Genomic DNA, 18,883 nt, shown 5'->3' on the forward strand with positions numbered 1-18,883 from the left:
GAACTGAAGAATAAAAACCATATGATCATCTCAATAGATGCAGAAAAAGCTTTTGATAAAATTCAACATCCATTTATGATAAAAACTCTCCAGAAGGAACATACCTCTACATAATAAAGGAACATACCTCTACATAATAAAGTCCATATATAACAGACCCACAGCTCACATCATACTCAACAGTAAAAATCTGAAATCATTTCCTTTAAGATCAGGAACAAGAAAAGGATGCCCACTCTTGCCACTTTTATTCAACGTAGTTTTGGAAGTCCTAGCCACAGCAATCAGAGAAAAAAAGAAATAAAAGAAACCCAAATTGGAAAAGAAGTAGTAAAACTGCCACTGTTTTCAGCTGAGATGATACTATACACAGAAAATCCTACAGATGCTATAATGAGTCCTTGGCCTGTGGAATAAGAATGTAGTAGGGAAGGCTAATGAAACACTCTCTGCCAAGATAGTAAATAAAAATATTACCATATTCTAGAAAATATGGCATAGATTAGTGCCTTAAAAACCTGAAGAATGGAAGGGTGGTGGTCCCCATCATGTCTAAATTGAAGTCTGGCCCTTACAGGGGCTATACACACCCTGGTGGGTAACAGTAAACTATCACAAATTCAACCAGGTGGTAGCCCCACATTGCATTTGCTGTGCCAGATGTGGTAGCCAGAGCAGATCAACGTGACCTCAGGTAAGCAGCAATTGATTTGATGAAAGAGTTGTTTTCCATCCCTAATAATAAGGATTTAAAATAGTATTCATTTTCTTGAGCTGGACAAGAGTATACATTGAGTTTTACTCCTGAATTTTGTTAACTCTCCCATAATATAGTCTATCATAATAATTATCAATATATAGTCTTTAAAAAAATTTTATTAAAAGGGGGGAGGTAACTAGGTTTATTTATTTACTTCTATATTTTAATGGAGGTACTGGTATCACAATACAGTCTTAAAGGACCTAGACATCTGGACATACAGCAAAACGTATTAATCCACCGTATGGATGGCATTGTGGTAACCATGTTAATCAGACTAAATGATCAGGAAATGATAGGTATGTTGGAGGCTTGGAAAGACACGTATTTTCTAGAGGGTGGGGGTAAACCCAATGCAAATTAAGGGTCTGCTCCATTAGTGATATTTTAGGGCAGGATTCCTCAATGGTGACACTGCTGACATTCTGTTGTGGGGAGATTTCCTGTGGAACATAGGATGTTGAGCAGCATCCCTGGCCTCCAGATGCAAGTAATTCCTCCCTTGAAGTTGCTTTAGGTGTTACAGTTCAGGTCAGAGAGAAAGACACATGGAAACAATTATCATATGAAGTGGCTAGAGAAGTTAGAGATGTTTCTGGTATTTCAGGAGCATGGCAATATCAAGGCATGCTAGCTATCACTCCTCAGGGGAGATTTCCTGGGTTGGATGACACCTGGTCAGTCCTATGGGGTGAGAAGGAGTAAGCCAGGTGAAAGAGAGTACGGGAGATGCGGGTGGAAACGGGAAGGCAAACATTCTAGGAACCTAAAGAGGATTAAGTTGTGATTACCAAAAAAGTCTGTAGACATTGCGAAGTATTCCCTGGATGACAAAAATCACTCCCAGTTGAGAAGCACTGTTTTAGAGCATAGTGGCCTGGGGCATGCCTGCACAGCCCCTCCAAAGTAAAGGACAAACTGTTGCATCTTGTTCCTCCCACTGCCTAGTAGGTTTCTTTGGGTTTTGGGTGGCATCAAAAACTGCCAGTTTTGTACTATAGCTATTGTTGTTGTTATTATTGCCAACATATGTAAGTTCACTCTGGTACCAGCCTCATTCCCTTACTTCATTTAGGTATTTTCTCAGATGTCGTCCTCTCAGACACCTCATTGTTTCTATCCCACCCTGCCATCCTGCTCGCTCTCCCCTTACTCCACCTGATTTTTTACATAGCACTTGATAGTACCTGAAATTATACAAACATACAAATAGATTTTTAATCTCTCTAAGAATCAGATCTCTGTGAGGGCAGTATCTTGTTCAACATTGTATTTCCAGCATCTAAAGCAATGTCTGGTATATGATAGGTCCTCATTGAGGTTCTCAAATTTTTTTTAATAAATGAGTGATGAAATTTAACTTTAACTTTTGTTTTGATGAGGGTTCAACTGGAGAAACAGACCAGTATGAGATACATATTAAGACATTAATTCAAGAACAAACAAGGCATTTATTGCAAGGAATTGGTTTATACAACTGGGGGCACTGGCTAACAAGCAAGTCCAAAATCTATATGGCAGGCTGTCAGCAAAGGCAGGCTGGAAATCTCCAGCACAGGCTGAGGTTGCTGTCCACAGGTGGAATTTCTTCATCAGGGAAACCTCAGTTCTGAAGACTTTTCAACTGATTGAATTAGACCTAACCAGATTATCTAGGACAATCTTCTTAAAGTCAGTTATTATAGACTTAAAGCACAACCACAAGACCTTCTATAGCAACACCTAGATTAGTATTTGTTTGAATTACTGGGGACTATAGCTTAGCTAAGTTGACACATATTAGAAGTCCATCACAGCATTACAGGCATCTAATGTTTCTGAGACCCAATCCCCTTAGCTATCTGGGACACCTACTTTACTTACATGTGCTCTGAATCTAGATATTTCACCAATATGAATTAAAGACAGCTCCTTGCTGACTTTTAGCTAGAAAAAGAAGCTAGTTAATAAAGTCACACAAATATGTTAATATACTGCTCTTCTCTTCTAGTTAGGCCTGGTATAGCCGAAAGAGAAATCACCCAAGGTAGTCCAAGAAAAGCTGTATTATTTCAAGAATGGTCCTTTGGATGCTTGGAACTGGAGGTGGTTCTGGACTCAACGTAGCTGTGGGGACTCAAGCAATAGGGGTTAGTGATTCTTCACTCTTATGTCATTAAAGTGACATTTTCCTCTGACTCTTTCTGTTTCAATAGCAACTGGCAGGTTCCTTTCATACTTCCAGTTAAAATTTCCAAGAGAAGGTATCTTGGCTTAGCCAATAACTTCCTTTGTTTATGCGCATATTTGAGGCCAGGTTCTAGATAGCTGGTCAGGTGCCTATCTCTTCCAGGAGAATAACCAGTGCTGTTCCCCTGAACAGAGAGTTTGGTCAGGTCAATTGAAGCTAGAAGGAAAAGTTAGGCACATTGACTGACATACTCAAAACATTGTCTCAGGGTTATCTTTTATTTAACCGAGTAATGCTTCAAATTTTCAGAAAGAAAACTCTAGTTTTGGAAATTTAGGTGTAACTGAAAGGCAGATGGAAATAGAGTCTTGGCCTAGGGAAGGTAGAGTGTAATGTCCCTTTGATATAGGAGATTTCTGGAAAGCTTAACATTATGCATCAAGACTGTGGTCCATTCAGTCCCTTTACCTTTGAAAAGATGGGATTGATAAACTGTCAGTGGTTTTCCAATAGCATGGAGTTTCACGGCCTTTATAGCTTCATCCCCAAAGGTAATTTGTGCAAGTTACAACTAGCAATTAACATCCTGAAAATTATTATATCTTGTTTTTTGTCTAGAAAAATTATGTATGTTTGCTACTTTGGTGTATTTTTTGAGGAAAAGCAAGCCTCCAAATGCCCTGATAAGAAAAGGAATGGATTTTCCTTTTAATTAATTGGGTGTCATCACTCTCAGTTGTCTAGGTTATACAAAGCGGGGAGAAGGTCACCTCTTCTGACTTTTGAAATAAAAAACCTCTCCAGAAAAGGGTGGGAAATCCACTTTAAGTAATACCTGATTATTATTTAATATTGAAAATGGAAACTAAAGGGTACTTATTGAAAACTCCTTATTTCTGTCTGAATATCTAAGTCACTATTTTATTAAAGACAGTTCATCTTTAGAAGACAATTAAAAGAAGGGAGTCTCCCTTGATCTTTGGCAAAGTCTCTTAAATCTCACTACCCCATATGTGCACTTGCCCTACAAAAGTAACTTAATGCTTAGGAACCTAGAGAAATATGCACATAGTACACAGTGGTCAGCAGGCACAGCTTGTCTATCTTGGAAAAACAAAAGATGTGATTCCCTACTTTACAAATGCTTTCTATTTCATTTTTTTTCCTGTTTGTAAAAATTATATATGCTCCTAGCAGAGTATCTGGAAAATACTAAAAATTACAAAGAAAAAAACCACTCATAATTTGATCATTCACAAACATCTACTATTAACATTTTGGTGAATTTTCATATATTTTTATATGACTGCGATTGAGTTGTATTTATGAATTTATCTTTTTTAAAAAAATCACGAATCAAGAAATGCAACACCCTTGCAATTCTTTATGTCAACATGGATGAATTTTTAGTTTGTTGGGTTGTTAAAAAAACTTTTGGAGGGAGGTAACTAGGTTTATTCATCTATTTATTTAATGGAGGTACTGGGGCTTGAACCCAGGATCTCATGCATGCCAGACATGCACTGTACCACCCAGCTACACCCTCTCCCTGTTTGCTATTGATGGATGATAATAACACCTTTCTCTAATTCATTATTTCTCATTCATTCTTTTTTCCTTTTATTATTTTAAAATATGGTATTTTGTATATCTAAAAGAATACATGTAATCTATGTCTAGGTTATAAACCATTTAAGGAATATCTGTGGACCCTCTGCCAATTCAAGAACTAGAATTTATCAATAATTGGCATAATAATCTACATGTTCTTCTCTTGTCTCATCCTCCTCCTCCCCTAGCTAGTTTAACTTAAATTAAAACAATTAAATCAAACACCTGAAAATTTTAGCTCATCAAAATGATTTCATCGATGCTAACAAAAATCTCACTTTTTTGTTACTAAGGTTTCTACTAAGTATTTCTCTATCACACATCGAGGTAAATCGTTTTCTTCGTGATGGCTATAACCTTGACCCTTACCTGCTTTCCTAAACTGCTTCTAAAGAACTTCTCTAAGTTCCGTTCTTTAAAGTCCAAGGGCCAGTACAAGGTAATGCTCCTATGGCTGATGCTTAGGGGAAGAAAGACCGCAGTATTCTTATCTTTTAAAAATTCCTGGTTTAGGAATGATGTTTAGGATTAAGAGAGGCATTAAATCAGTATTAATGCTAACGATCTGGGCTTTTCTAAGAATCTAAAGTTAAAAAGCTTTAAGAGTGGCAGAGTTCCTGCTGTGTAACTTAATAACCGTCTGACCTTGCACAATTTATGTATACCCCCGTCCTAGTTTTTCTCTCATTTCGTGAGATTAGCAACAATTTACCCATTTTATGTAAATTTCAATAGTGCTTGGGAACATATGCTGTATACCAAACTCCTACTCAAATGGTAGCTAATTATTTAAAAAGAATGAAAAATGACCTTGAACTACAGTGCGAGAGATGAAACTTACAATCGTTTCCGTAACTAAGCACTGCAACAGCTGAGACACGCTAAAGAAAGCTTTTGTCTGGTCCCCAAACGCCTTCCGGTGAGTTTGGAGAAAGGTGATTGAAGGTTTGAGGCTTCTTCCAGGCCTGAAACCTTAACGTTTCTCACAATGATGGTTTTTAACTGTCCTGGGGGAATCTACTTTCCCCCCAGGGCAAAGTTACTCACTTTAAAGCACTAAGGCTCACCTAGTTCTTTACGGGTTTGCCACGAAAGCCGCCTCCGGCCCCGATCCTCCCTCCACCCACAATGCACCTCTTTGTTCCACCTAGGTGGCTGCTCTGTCACGTGTTACCCGACGGTGCGCGCGCTCCCGCCCGGTGCATGCGCAGAGAACAGCCCGCAGCTATTTTTCTCCGTGGCCGCGGCGACGAGCGGAAGTTCTTGGGAGCGCCAGTTCCGTCTGTGTGTTCGGGTGGACAAAATGGCGAAGATCGCCAAGACTCACGAAGGTAAACGGTTTTCTCCTAGTTACGTGTGTTCTCCGCTACCCAACATGCCAAGAGTTTGTCTTCTTAGGTTTCTGCCTCTTTTTGTGGTTTCTTTTGTGGGGCCCGAGGCCGCGCTTCGGGGCCCGGGTCGTCTGCTCGGCGCTCGCGGCGCAGGCCACTGCCCCGCGTAATGGCGTCCTACTCGTACACCCCCGACTGGCGCTTTGTTCCGTGTTTGGATGTTGCTACGTAGGAGTTGCTTTTCTTCTTTTATCAGAGGGCCTCTTTTAAACAGCTCGCTAAGGAGGATTCCTGGGGAAGGGATCGGAAAGACGGGCGTGGGAACAGTCTCTTGCCTCTCGGAACTGTCGTTGGCATAGTTAGTGCTTAGGACGGTCAGAAAAGCCCTGAGACACAGCAGCCGATTTTCGGGCAGCCCTAAATCGAATTCAGTCAAATAGGCCCATTACTCTTAACCTTCATTAGTTTGTGTATCTTCTGGTGTCTGAGATATATTCTTGGTTTTTGTTGTTGTTGTTCGCAATGAGTTGGGCATAAACTGGTAGTTTTTCTCTCTCGATTATTTTTAGTATAGAATTGTTCTTTGGAGACTGATTTTTGGTGGAAGAGGGAAAGGCACATTAATTAATGGCTAAAATTTTAAAAGTAGTTGGTCATTTTGTGGAATACAGAGTATGCAAAATTAGGAAAATGTTGGGAATAAGCTGGAATCCGTTAAGGAGTATTTAGAAATGACAGGAAACAGGGTTACTTTTGAGAAAAGATAAGACATGGGGAGTTGGAGCTGCATTCCTTGATTTCTGACCTGGAATCCGAAATTTTCATCAAACAGGAGCTTCGAAGAGTGTCACTTTTATTTCACACGTCGTTTCTAGGTACCTGGCTCAGTTAGTCTGAGAGTTAACAAAGACTAAGGCCATCAAGCTTTACAGTCTAGGGGGGAAACAGATGTGTATACATCTTCATTCTTTTATGAGGCAAATGAATGTTTAACAGAAGTAGAAGCAACTTGTTCTGGGAACCTGGGTAACGGAGTGATTAATTTATGCTTAGGGCTATTTCCTGGAGATGACGTGTCCCTGGTCTGCAAGAATCAATCGGTTTTAAATTAGGGGAGGACGTTCGAGCCTGAGAGAACATCTTGTAACCAGGCAGTGAGTCGTTAAAGATGTGTTTGAGTAGTTGGCTGTGGCAGGAAGAGTGCAAGAGCTCAAGGAGGGAAAAAGTAGATGGGTCTGGAAATGTTGGTTGGGACCATAAATAGTTGTGTCACCCCTAAGAACTGAAGTCCAGCTTTCTGCAACTTATAAATTGGCAATAACTTTAATCTTACTATTTTTGATAGGTATTTGGGATTGAAACACTTCAAACACAAATGTTTTCTAGGCACTTACTCTTCTGTCTGTAGACTATCTCAAACATCTTTTGCAACATAATTGGAAAATGTAAAGATGTTGCTATTTTTGTTCATTCAGTAGTAGATTATTCATTTGGGGGCATTTTATGTTTTTGATTACTTGTTTATGATATCTTTATCGTAAAATATTTTTGGATAAGAAAATCAAAGTTATGATCAGTTTTCCTGTGTTTTAGAAACCCAGTTGAAAGTTTGGGTTTATAGAAGATTGCAGTTCATTTACCAAAACAGCTTTTTTTATTTCAGAATATGCTCTCCATCAGTACAAATTAACTGATGCCATAAAGAAAGTATTGGCACATTCAGTTTCGCATCTGAACTCTATTTGTCCATCACTTTGGAGTATAAGACAGGGTGATAAATGTTTAGTAGAAGTACTTCTAGTATTTACATAGTTTCCAACTCCTTCCGCGTGGCGTTTTCTTGGAGAATGCTAGTCCTTTATGTCCATCTCAGTTTTCACTTGTTAAGCCATTTCTGATAACATGGAGCAGAATTAGTTTCTTAGGTTGGGTTTTTTTTGTGTGTGTGTGTGGGTTTGTTTGTTTCTGTTTTTGTGCTACTGCAGTACTCTGCAAACCTTTATTGCTGGGAATATGCTATCGTGTTGATTTTCTCTTATACTTGAGGTGGTTGTGTGCAGAAACTGCTTTGGTATCGCTAGTACCCTGGCACATGATGAGTGCTGAATATTTTACCAACACTTAACTGAGAGATTAATTTATACTGGAAGTATTAAAGAGTTTCAAAGAAAGGGGGCATTTAAACACATCTTTGAACGATTAGATAGGTTTGGGTACATCTGTTTGGGTAAGATACGTGGGAAGTAGGGCTTTATTTTCGGAACTTCCTGAGCTCAGAAGAAGAAATGTTAGGTTAGCATAAGATTAGGGAAGGCTTTGAATGCTGAGCTAGGTTTTGATTTTGGCTTTGCAATATCTACAGGATAAAGTGCCCTTCTCATTCTCTCAGGTAACAAATTACTTCTGTGATTTAGGAAAGTCATTGGTGGGCAGAGTGAAGGGTGACCTAGAGGGAGTAAGAACAACTGTTTTTAGGCTGTTGAAGTAGTTGACAGGAGGTCTTGAATTTGAATCTCACTGGAGCAGCTTTTAAAAATGTGTAATAGTTGTTTAATTTTTGTCTTAGAGTTTTCTATCATGTTGCTTTTTAAGTTAAGAAGATTATATAAACTTTTCATCCTAAATAATGTCCTGGTAAAGACATTTCTTTGTTGTAACTTGTAATTTATTATTAAGGTAATGGCTGCATCTGTACTTCGTAATTGAGTCTTAGGTAGATGATACTGTATTCAAACTGCAGTAGGTTATTGTTGTACCTTCTAATATGGTTTTTTTCACAGGCTGTTACTTCCCTTCATTGAACCAAACTTCTAACTTTTTCTTTCTTGCTGTTATTTCTTTCAAATGTTTCTTCTGTTAGGAACAGCCCTTAACATCCTCCTTAACCACCCAGTTTTTTGTTTTTGTTTTTTAATTTTAAATCCCTGGTCAGTATGGCTTATGCTTTCCAGGAGTGAAATATAGAAGAAGCTGGACTTTTCAAATCAAAAATAATCCCTTTTTTTATGCTGGGTGAAGTGAATCAGACAAAGAAAGACAAATACTGTAAGATACCACTTACATGTGGAATCTAAAAAAATGCAACAAACTAGTGAATATAACAGAAAAGAAACAGACTCACAGATGTAGATAAGGAACTAGTGATTACCACTGGGGAGGGGGAAGGGGAAGAGATAAGAAAGAGGTGGAGGATTAAGAGGTTCAAACTTTTAGGTATAAAATGAGCTACAATTGTACAACATGGGGAATATAGTCAATATTTTATAATAACTAAATGGAGTATAACCTTTAGAAATTGTGAATCACTATATTGTATACCTGTAACATATAATATTATACATCAACTATACTTCAATTTTAAAAATACAATATTATAAAATAAATACATAAAGTTAAAAGAAGAATAGATCAAATAGCAAATATCTTCAACTGCTAAATGCATATATCATGATCCAGCAATTCCGCTTTTACTTCTACAAATGTTCACACATGGAAAATCATTTATCAACAGTGATTTTTTTTTTGCTGTACTATTTGTAATAACAGGATTGGAAATTACCTAAGTGTCTATTATTTAGGAGATAATTAAATATGATAAGTCTCTTAAAAACCCCTTTTTGATGTTAAATTATGTCAAGTGTATACAGTAATTCATGTGCATAATCTTGCCATCCATCAGTTTTTCATGTATTGGTGATTTTGGCCAGTGAGGGAACACACACTTTTGTGTTACGGAAAAGAGAAAAATGAATTATCCCCAAATCCCATATATTGGCTTGTTTTGCCGCCATCCTTTGAATGGATTTTTGGGGGCATCACAAGGCTGAAAAAGTTTTCTCCCTAATTCTTTGCTTGTAGAATGGCTGGAATAGTTATTTTTTTACTCTTCATCTTCTGAGATTTTTATTTTCCTGTGTTCAGAATAGTTATTGTGTTGGTTTTGTAGATGTCCAGTATGAATGTTGCTAGTCAAAATAAAAATGAAAAAAAAAATTGCTTAAAGATTTTGAAAAAATTCTTTTCTGTAGAATATTTAGGAATTAATTTAATTGATATTAGCTAGGAAATAATCATTTAGGAACTGATATCTGTAATGTTCAGTAAAATAATTTACCACTGTAGTTAGTTGTCCTGCTTGGATTTTGTTTTAAGACTGAAAGTTGGTATACAGAATATACTTTCTATTTTTCTGGATGTCTTTTAGGAGTCTTTTTGAGAAATCCTTGCTTACCACTTGCTTCTGACTGGTGGAGAGTAAATGTGGACCAGACTGAAAGTGTCAGTGAGTGATTAACATCCAGAGGCTGTGTCTCTGTAACACAGTGAACAGTGGTTAGAAAGTTGCAAATAATACAAATTAAAAATGAGGAATAAAGATGCATCAAGGAAGAGGAAGTGCTACAAGCTGGACTTAGACTGTCTGAGGCATAGGAAAAAGAAGACACAGGAGGGGAAACCAGCAGGACAGTTATTAAATAGGTGTATCAGATGTGACGAGGGGTGGTTTATCTCAGTTTAATATTTAGGTCTTAGTTAAAAATACAAACAGTAGGTTAGATGTTGCCCATCTTTTAAAAGACCTCTGGTTCTAGTAGTACTATCTTTTGATGTCAAACTCAAATCTCAGAGAAGACATTGAATGTATTAATGTCAGAAAAATGTCTGTAATTTTAAGTTATCCCATTTTTTGAATTATAAAATAATACAATAATTTATACATAAATGAAAAATGGAAATCTTTTTATTGAATATGAACTGAGATTTCAAGTGGATCAGTTCATAAATTTATTCATTAATTCACACTTCATTAACCTCCACCTTTTAGGTAAGGGATTTGTTCTCTGGTAGTTGAAAATATTCCTAGGATCAGAATTCCCCTCCGAAAAAGGGGGGGGGGGTTTCAATTGAATAATAACATTTTTTCTTTATAGATCATAGAAGCAAATTTAGTTTTTAAAATAAATATTTTTACATCTTAACATTTAAATTTTACATTAACATCATTTGCAAGGTCAGTAAAGCTGGAAAAGAAAAACATGACAGAAGAATTGAAACTTTTAAGGTTAAAGATATTACATAAAAGAGCTGGGAAAAAATTGTGTATAGCAGAGAACTCTATTTCAGAAGAGAGAGCTTTTCTGTTTCATGGGGTCAGATTCCATGGTTTCAAAAGGGCTAGGAGAAAGAACTACCAAGAATGAGGGGGAAAAAAGGGAGGAACTTAAAAGGTTTTAAAAGTTTTAAAACTTTTTATTGAAAACTGAAAACATACACAAAGAATAGTGAGATGAACCCCCATGTTGCACCCATCATCTAGCTAAACAGTTATAAACTCTGGCCACTCTTAATCTCTTCACTGGCCTGTTTCACCTTTCCTGTTACTTTGAAGCAAATCCCAGACATACCATTTTATCCATACATTTTTCAGTGTGTATCTCTAAAGTGTAAGGACTTAAAAAAAATACCATTATTAAACCTAAAATTAATATAATAAAATATTCAGTAAGTGTTCATTTTTGCTGATTGCCTTGTAAACACTTTTTCAGTTTGAATCATTCCAATTAAGTCCATACATGATTAGTCTTAAATTTTTATGTTTCATGTCTTTTTCTTTTTCCTTGCAATTAATTTGTTGGGGTACCTTTGTCCTGTAGAGTTTCTCACAGTCTGGAGGGAAAGAAAATGGCAATAAAACCCACAACTTCCTCTGAGATTCTCCCACCAGTACTGCTGAAATCAAGATGTCAGGAGGCCCACAGCATGGGATGCTCCAAGAAAATTATTGGGTTTTGGAATGAGCACATTTCTGAAATCATACTTAAGATTAAGGTTGGACTGGCCGTGGCAAGGAAATCTAATAAAGGACTTGCAAATTCAGGTGCCTTTCCCACTGTAATTTTAATGGCAAGGAATATACTCTTCACAGGTTTCTAATAAGCTTAACTGCTACTTGGAATAATTTTTTTTTAATGAGTCCCACTGATAACACATATCTTAAAATAGGAATACCAACTTAAGAAAAACCCCACCCTTGACAGTTTACCCTTAAGAATCCTCCTTTAGTGAGGCTCTTTTAGGCTCTTTGGTAAATACAAGTCTGATACTTAACTAGTACTTTGGTTTCTTGTCTAAGGCTTTTTTTTTTTTTTTTTTACCACTTCCAGACTATACCAACTCGGGATTTGGAGGACTACCCATAATTTCAATTTTAGGATTCCGAATCTCCTGTCAAAATAGGGAATCCCTGCTCTCTTTTTAAGTGTTCAGCATCAGTTACCAAGAGTCCTGCCATAGAAACTCTCCTCCCCCTCAATAGATTTACTGAAGATGGGGGTAAGATTAAGTGGAGAACAGAAGTGAGGGTTTGATCCAGATAATCAGATAATTCAGAAATTCATGTTAGATATTTCTACCTTCTGTTACCCTTTAACATCATAAGGCTGTGGAATTTTATAATCTCACTTAACCCAGTTTTTCTTCATTTTATATATTCCCTTAATTTCTGTCCTCCTTTTCGTTTCTCAAAATTCTTCTATTGCACAGAATAATTCAACTCTCCTCTGTCCTTAAACTTGCATAAGTAAACCCACCAAAAAGACTCCAGAAGTTTCTGATAAAATTAAATGTGTGCTTATTTTAAGACCCAGCAGTCCTACTCCTGGTTTTTACCCAAGTGATACTAAAACCTATTTTGACACAAAAACCTGTACACTGATGTTTATGGTATTTGTATCTACAAACTGCAAACAACTTGAATGCCACTCAAATAGAGAATGGATAAACACACTGAAGTACAATAGAATGCTACTTAGTAATAAAAAGGCACAAACTTGGTACGCACAGCATGAAGACTGGAATCATTTATGGGGTGGGTGGATTAGAGTGCCAGCTCCAGGTAATCATGTATGGCAATCCTAGGCTCTTACCCAGTTTCTAGCAGACGGTATCCATTTTTCTTTATTTTCACATCCGAATGTCTTGGGACATTACAGGGATTACAGGGATTCTAATTTGGAAAGGGATTAGGAACAGAGGATTTGCTCATGTTGTTCATGATTGAACTAGAGGGAGATTAGCATAAACATTTCCTTTCGCTGCCACATCAAGTCTTTTATTTAATATTTTAGACCTCTGGTTATTATTTTGGGTATGTTCCCTCTCGTTTTGTTTTCTTACTTACTAATGAGTCTTACGTATTTATCATTTGTTGTCAGAAATTATCTTATTTTTAGTCAGTTCATTTTTAAGAAAGTACAGGAATATCTACATACCAATAGCTATAATTTAGTTAGAGAGCTTTGAAAATAAAGAGTTAAAGACAACTTTTTGCCTTTTGTAGAGATGTAAAATGTTTATAAAGTTTGAAGCTGTGGAAATTTACAAACTTTGCTGGAGAGAAAAATTTTGAAAATTATTTTTAATAACTTCTATAGATGGAAAATTACATTTTTATTATGAAATGTAACATAGAGAAGTATAGGGAAAAAATATAATGAACACAGTGTAACCCATTGCTCAGCTTTACCAGTTCTTAATATTTTGCTATAATTGTTCCACAAATCTTACTTATTTTGGAAACAAAACAGCTACATTGTTCATGAATGTATTGATAAAATTTGTTTGCTTGTAAATATTTGTATTATGTTTGGTATTTTGGCATGAGGTTTATTTGGAAATAATTACTGAGTTTTCTCGTTTTTAATTATTGTCACTTGCTTAACTGCTGGGTTTTGTGGGATCTGTTGTAATATTGTAGGTAACATGATTTGTGTAAATGTGCTGCAGTTCACAATGCAGAACAAGACCAATTAGCTTTTTGGACTTTTTAATCTGTACATAAAGATACAGAAACATTACCTGGTTAAACTATAATATACAACCTATAGAAATTTAGTAATGAACTCCCCTCAGAATGAACTATAAACAGCTGCCTAGCCTCATAAGACCTTGAGCTAGGTAATTTTGTTGCTGAATTTTGGTTTAATGGATATTCAGTCACAATACATACAGGCTTAAATAAACACTAATTCTAATTCCATATTTGTGTACCTTTGTAAGAAAACTGTTGTTTTATCAGTAAGTACATAAAATCAGTAGGGGAGACTCAGTAGATGAAAGTAGTTTCTGAATAAATATATTATCCAAATAAAGGATAATAGCTCCTGAAAACTTAGGATGGAAAAGTTCTTCAGTGGGAAAATAAAGCTGTGATGTGTTAAGTGAGATGGGGGTGGGGGGAAGCAAGCTGCACAGTGATAGGTATCCTATGATGCAATTTTTGTGAAACAGTACCCCTTTCCTGGTTTTTTAGTTGCATGTGACCTAGAAGAAAGTATAAAATAGATGATTTTGGTAAGAGTGGGCTGGGGCTGGAAGTGGAGGAGTGATGGGCCAGGTATGAGTTTCTTGGGGTGTTCGTTAATAATGTGGAAACCTGAGCTCGTAAGTTGGAGGTTCTCATTTAATGTGAATGAGGCCTAGGAGTTTGTGATTGTAGCAGGTGCCCCAAGTGATTTCAAATACAAGTGGTCGGGCCACACTGATGCTGTAGAGGAGAGATTGCAGACTATTTGGCCTGATTGACCCATTTGTGTTTTGTGCCTGGATCCTGATGGCAGTACCATTTGTGGTTCTTTAAAAGAACCTATTTACTTAAGAGTGATATGTACACTTAGTAGTTTAAAAAAAAATCTCAAACATTTCAGAAATGGAAATGTGCAGAAAGGAAAAATGAAGAGTAGACCTTCAATCATCCTTTAGCCAGTCTTACTAACCCCGGAGAGGTTTCTTCTGTGTTCCAGGAGAAGAAGTGTTCCTGGGGGGTGGGGGGAAGGCAGCAAATGTGGGTTAAAACTTTATATGTACGTATTTAATACTTGTGACAGAAACAAAAGAGAATAATAAAATGCATCACCCAGTTCAGATGAGAATATTTGTGGTTACTCACAGTGGAGACTCCTGGCTGCCTGGGCTGCTGTAACAGCTTTGAGGGAAGAAATGCAAGAAAAATGAGCAACTGGAGATGGTGGGACTGTGACACACTAAAAAAATTTTGAGGTGTATTTACAGACTGGGGCTGTTAATTTCAATATTAAACCTATTGGATTATTTTGAACTTCTCAGATCCTCTCCCACAAGCTGTGCCTTGGACTTGGTAGTGTTATTACATTTTCTGCTTTAAACCAACCCCGTCTTGAGAAACTACGGAGGGTTTTCTCCCTCAGCTGGGGTTGGAGGTTGGGCACTTGCATTACGCCACTGAATTTTTTTCCTTTTGGTCCTTGCAAATTAGTACATGAACTTAATTTTAAAAGTGCCTAGTGTCAAAGGGCTTAGTTCATTTGAAGGTGATGAGCAGGCAAGAACTGAAACATCTATTTATTAGGCCACAGACCACTGGCAGTAGAAAACTGTTTACATATCTATATATTAATCAGATTTTATATTACAAACTAATGAAACGTTAGTTTGTAATTTAAAGTTAGCTGGTGTCAGTAAAGACTTTAAAAGGTTGGAAAACTAGTTTATATTTAAAGAAGACTGAAGAGATGTGACAGCTAAGTTCAGTGCATGGTTCTTGATTGGATCATGGACCAAAGGAGAGAACGTCTATGAAGAATGTTATTAGGATGATTAGGGAGACTTGAAACTGGATTGTATGTTAGATGTCACATCAAGGTTTAATTTTTTGAGCATGTTAATACTGTTGTGGTTATGTAGGAGAGTGTACTAGATCTGGAAATATATGCTGAAATATTAGGGGTTTTAAATGGTTTAGAAAAGTTATATGCACACACCTATATTTATTTCTTATATACATAAACAGTTGATGAACATAGGTGAGGAGTATGTGGGTGTTCATTGTACTGTTTTAATGTTTTTCAGTCTTGAAAAAATTCAAAATTCAAACAGCAGTTAAGAAGAGTTGATGCTTCACTACCCCCCAAATGTGCATGTTTTGATTGTCAGACCTATGAATAGACACAGTGCTTGGGGAGTGATATATGGCAAGAGTTAATTTAGTCATTGAATGCTCAAGTTTTTCATGCTCATTGTCTCATTTAATCCTTAAAACTTTATGTTGTAGGAAACACACATAAGTTAAATAATGTATTAATTAGTAGAGAAAGAGCCTTTATTTGAAGGCAGACATTTTGATTCTAAAACTCACACTCTAAATTATAAAACTAGTATGATGGTGGTTACAGCCAAACTCTGTGGCTCTGCATTCTATGCTTAAGAATTTAGACTTCATCCTTTATTGTTTGACTGTTGAAGATGTTTAGGACATCACGAGAGAGCTTGTTAGGAGTGCAGAAACTTAGGTCTGATCTGGGCCTGCTGCATTTGAACAAAATAAAAATCTGTAGATGATTTGTTGCACATTGAATTTTGAGAACCACTCTCTATTGTACTGTTTTTACCTTTCTGGTAGTGTTAAACTTTTTTTAAATTGAAATGTAGTCAGTTTACAATGTTGTATCAATTTCTGGTGTACAGCATAGTGATTCAGTTTTATATATATATTCCTTTTCTATTCTTTTTCATTATAAGCTGTTACAAAGCACTGAATGTACTTCTCTGTGCTATACAGTAGGACCTTTCTGTTATTATTATGTATAGTATTTAGTATCTGCAAATCCCAAACTCTCAATTTCTCCCTCCACCCTCTTTAGAAGAGTTTTTTTGATAATGCCTAGTAGAGAAATGTGTTGTATTGAGTACCCTCTGGAAAATGAAATTAAGAAATCTGTATTAATTTTCTTACAGACATTGAAGCACAGATTCGAGAAATTCAAGGCAAGAAGGCAGCTCTTGACGAAGCTCAAGGAGTGGGCCTTGATTCTACAGGTTATTATGACCAGGAAATTTATGGTGGAAGTGACAGCAGATTTGCTGGATACGTGACATCGATTGCTGCGACTGAACTTGAAGATGTAAGTCTCAAACTATATGAAGAGTCCAAGCATGTTTTGATGGAGAGCAAGATATATAAAGGAATCTTCTGTTTGAGTCATCTGGTGTAATCTGGGAGGACATTTTGGAGATTGGGAGATCTTTCTTTGGGAGGGTAAAACTGTTGAAGGTGTCCTTCTCTTAGAAACTTCTGAAAGTGCTCAATTCTGAATCTTTTATGTTAGAACTAGTTTGTTCATCCAGAAGAATACCTGCAAATCATTAACAATTGTGAAGTAATCTTTACCTGCTGAGCTTTATCTAGAGTATGAGGTGACTTCTTTCTGTCCTTGTGACTTTTGATTTCTGACTTGTGCTTGATGCTGTTTTTTCCCTTTTGGTATCTTAATATGAATGGACTGTTTCTTGTTACTGATACTAATGGGCATTGTGTGCCTATTTCAGTTACTCTGGAGGATGACCACCTCTCACTTTGAAATACATCTCTTCAAGTGTTTTTATATATTACACATAGCTTATATTTTGTCAGACCATCCCGAACATCCAAATTTGGTGAAGTAGCTAATCATTTTTGTGTGATTCAGTAACATTTTTTGTATGTAGTTTATGAAACTTGTTATTTTTATGAAATTCAAGTCGTATTTTATAGTTAGCACTTTTTTCTTTTAAGAAAAATTCAAAAGTTCCAAAGGCAAAATTTCTAGAAGCCAATCAAGAGTCTATTTGCACTATCATACCTTAATGGTAAGAGACTGTGATGGCTGTATGTTCCAGAAGCTGAGGGGGAAATTGTCATTGCTTTTTCTTTTTTTTAAATGAGAGCAAGTTTATTCAAACAGATACACGCTCCATAGACAGAGTGCAGGCCATCTCAAAAGGCCAGAGGCAGCCCCAGAGCATGAGGTCATCTAGGAAAGTGTGATCAGCCTGTCATTTCATTTTTAAATAGAATAAATGAGATGTTAAGATCTTCAGGAGAGTTACCCATTGTTGCACTTCTTACACTAGTAAAGTAATAATATAACATTGTTCTGTTTAAACTTACTACCAGAGGAATAATACATTTAAAATTAGTTACATTTTACTTGTTTCTGTGGTTAAATCATGTTTAGGAAAAAAAATTAAAAAGACAAGGAAGCTGGATAGTTCTAAATATGAAGCTGTTTGTAGTTCCCAAAGCAAATTTCATTGTGCCCTCTGAGAAAAGGAAATTCTTAGGTTTTCCTAGTCTCTACCTACTTTAATTGACTTCCACAGAAAGCATTCCTTGTTTACTATTTTTAAAAAGAATGTGGTGAACTGAATTTCCTTAATAGCTTTTCAAGTTGAAAAGAAAACCTAAGTGTTAACAAGTTTCATCATACTGTCTTTTGATTTTATGTTGAATCTCTTTGTATGTTCGTTCTAGTTTTTAAGTGCTGACATTTTTGTCTGTGGCTTTTGGGGGTGTTTCATTGCAGGATGACGACGACTACTCATCATCTACAAGTCTGCTCGGGCAAAAGAAGCCAGGATACCACGCCCCTGTGGCACTGCTTAATGACATACCACAGTCAACAGAACAGGTGCCTTTTTTTTTGTTTTTGCTTTTAATTAAAGCCAGAGTTTATTCAGATAAAACTGTCTTAATTCCCATGGAAACTCACATGTTTTAGCAATCAGGTTATTAGAATGTATGGAGAAGACTTGATTTGGGAGAATTAGTAATAATCCCCAGTTTATCTTATTAGGGTAATCATTTCATGAAGAATTGAACTGTGGAAATTATCTCATTTCCATATGCCCTGTTTTTTTCACATGAGCATATTTTCATAAAATACAGAAACATTAATAGGCATTTATTAAACATTTTTATGTGTTTTATAATGTTTTGATTTTTGTTTGTAATATTCTGTTTGGTTATTTAATAAGTGGGTATTAAATGAGACATACCCCTTTTCAGTATGATCCATTTGCTGAGCACCGACCTCCGAAGATTGCAGACCGGGAAGATGAATACAAAAAACATAGGCGGACCATGATAATTTCCCCGGAGCGTCTTGATCCTTTTGCAGATGGTAATTCTTTCCCATTTTTCTATAAGTGTTCAGAAAT

The 18,883-nt window shown here is 36.4% G+C and overlaps 1 protein-coding gene across 5 annotated transcripts in view; it reads left to right on the top strand.

Moving 5' to 3' along the window:
- SF3B1 (splicing factor 3b subunit 1) overlaps positions 1-18,883 on the top strand; it is a 44,176-nt gene that overhangs the window by 4,322 nt on the left and 20,971 nt on the right. For all 5 annotated transcript variants that reach the window (XR_006720699.2, XM_074364219.1, XM_045507982.2 and 2 more), the window contains exons 2-5: positions 5,693-5,872; positions 16,643-16,809; positions 18,250-18,354; positions 18,732-18,846. Coding sequence is in view for 4 of the 5 variants with exons in the window: in XM_074364219.1 (XP_074220320.1) it covers positions 5,693-5,872; positions 16,643-16,809; positions 18,250-18,354; positions 18,732-18,846 (567 nt within the window). In the remaining variant the exon portion in view is untranslated. The remainder of the gene's footprint in view (positions 1-5,692; positions 5,873-16,642; positions 16,810-18,249; positions 18,355-18,731; positions 18,847-18,883) is intronic.

This window comes from Camelus bactrianus, chromosome 5 (assembly GCF_048773025.1).
Source record: "Camelus bactrianus isolate YW-2024 breed Bactrian camel chromosome 5, ASM4877302v1, whole genome shotgun sequence".
In the NCBI taxonomy this organism is placed as follows: domain Eukaryota; kingdom Metazoa; phylum Chordata; class Mammalia; order Artiodactyla; family Camelidae; genus Camelus; species Camelus bactrianus.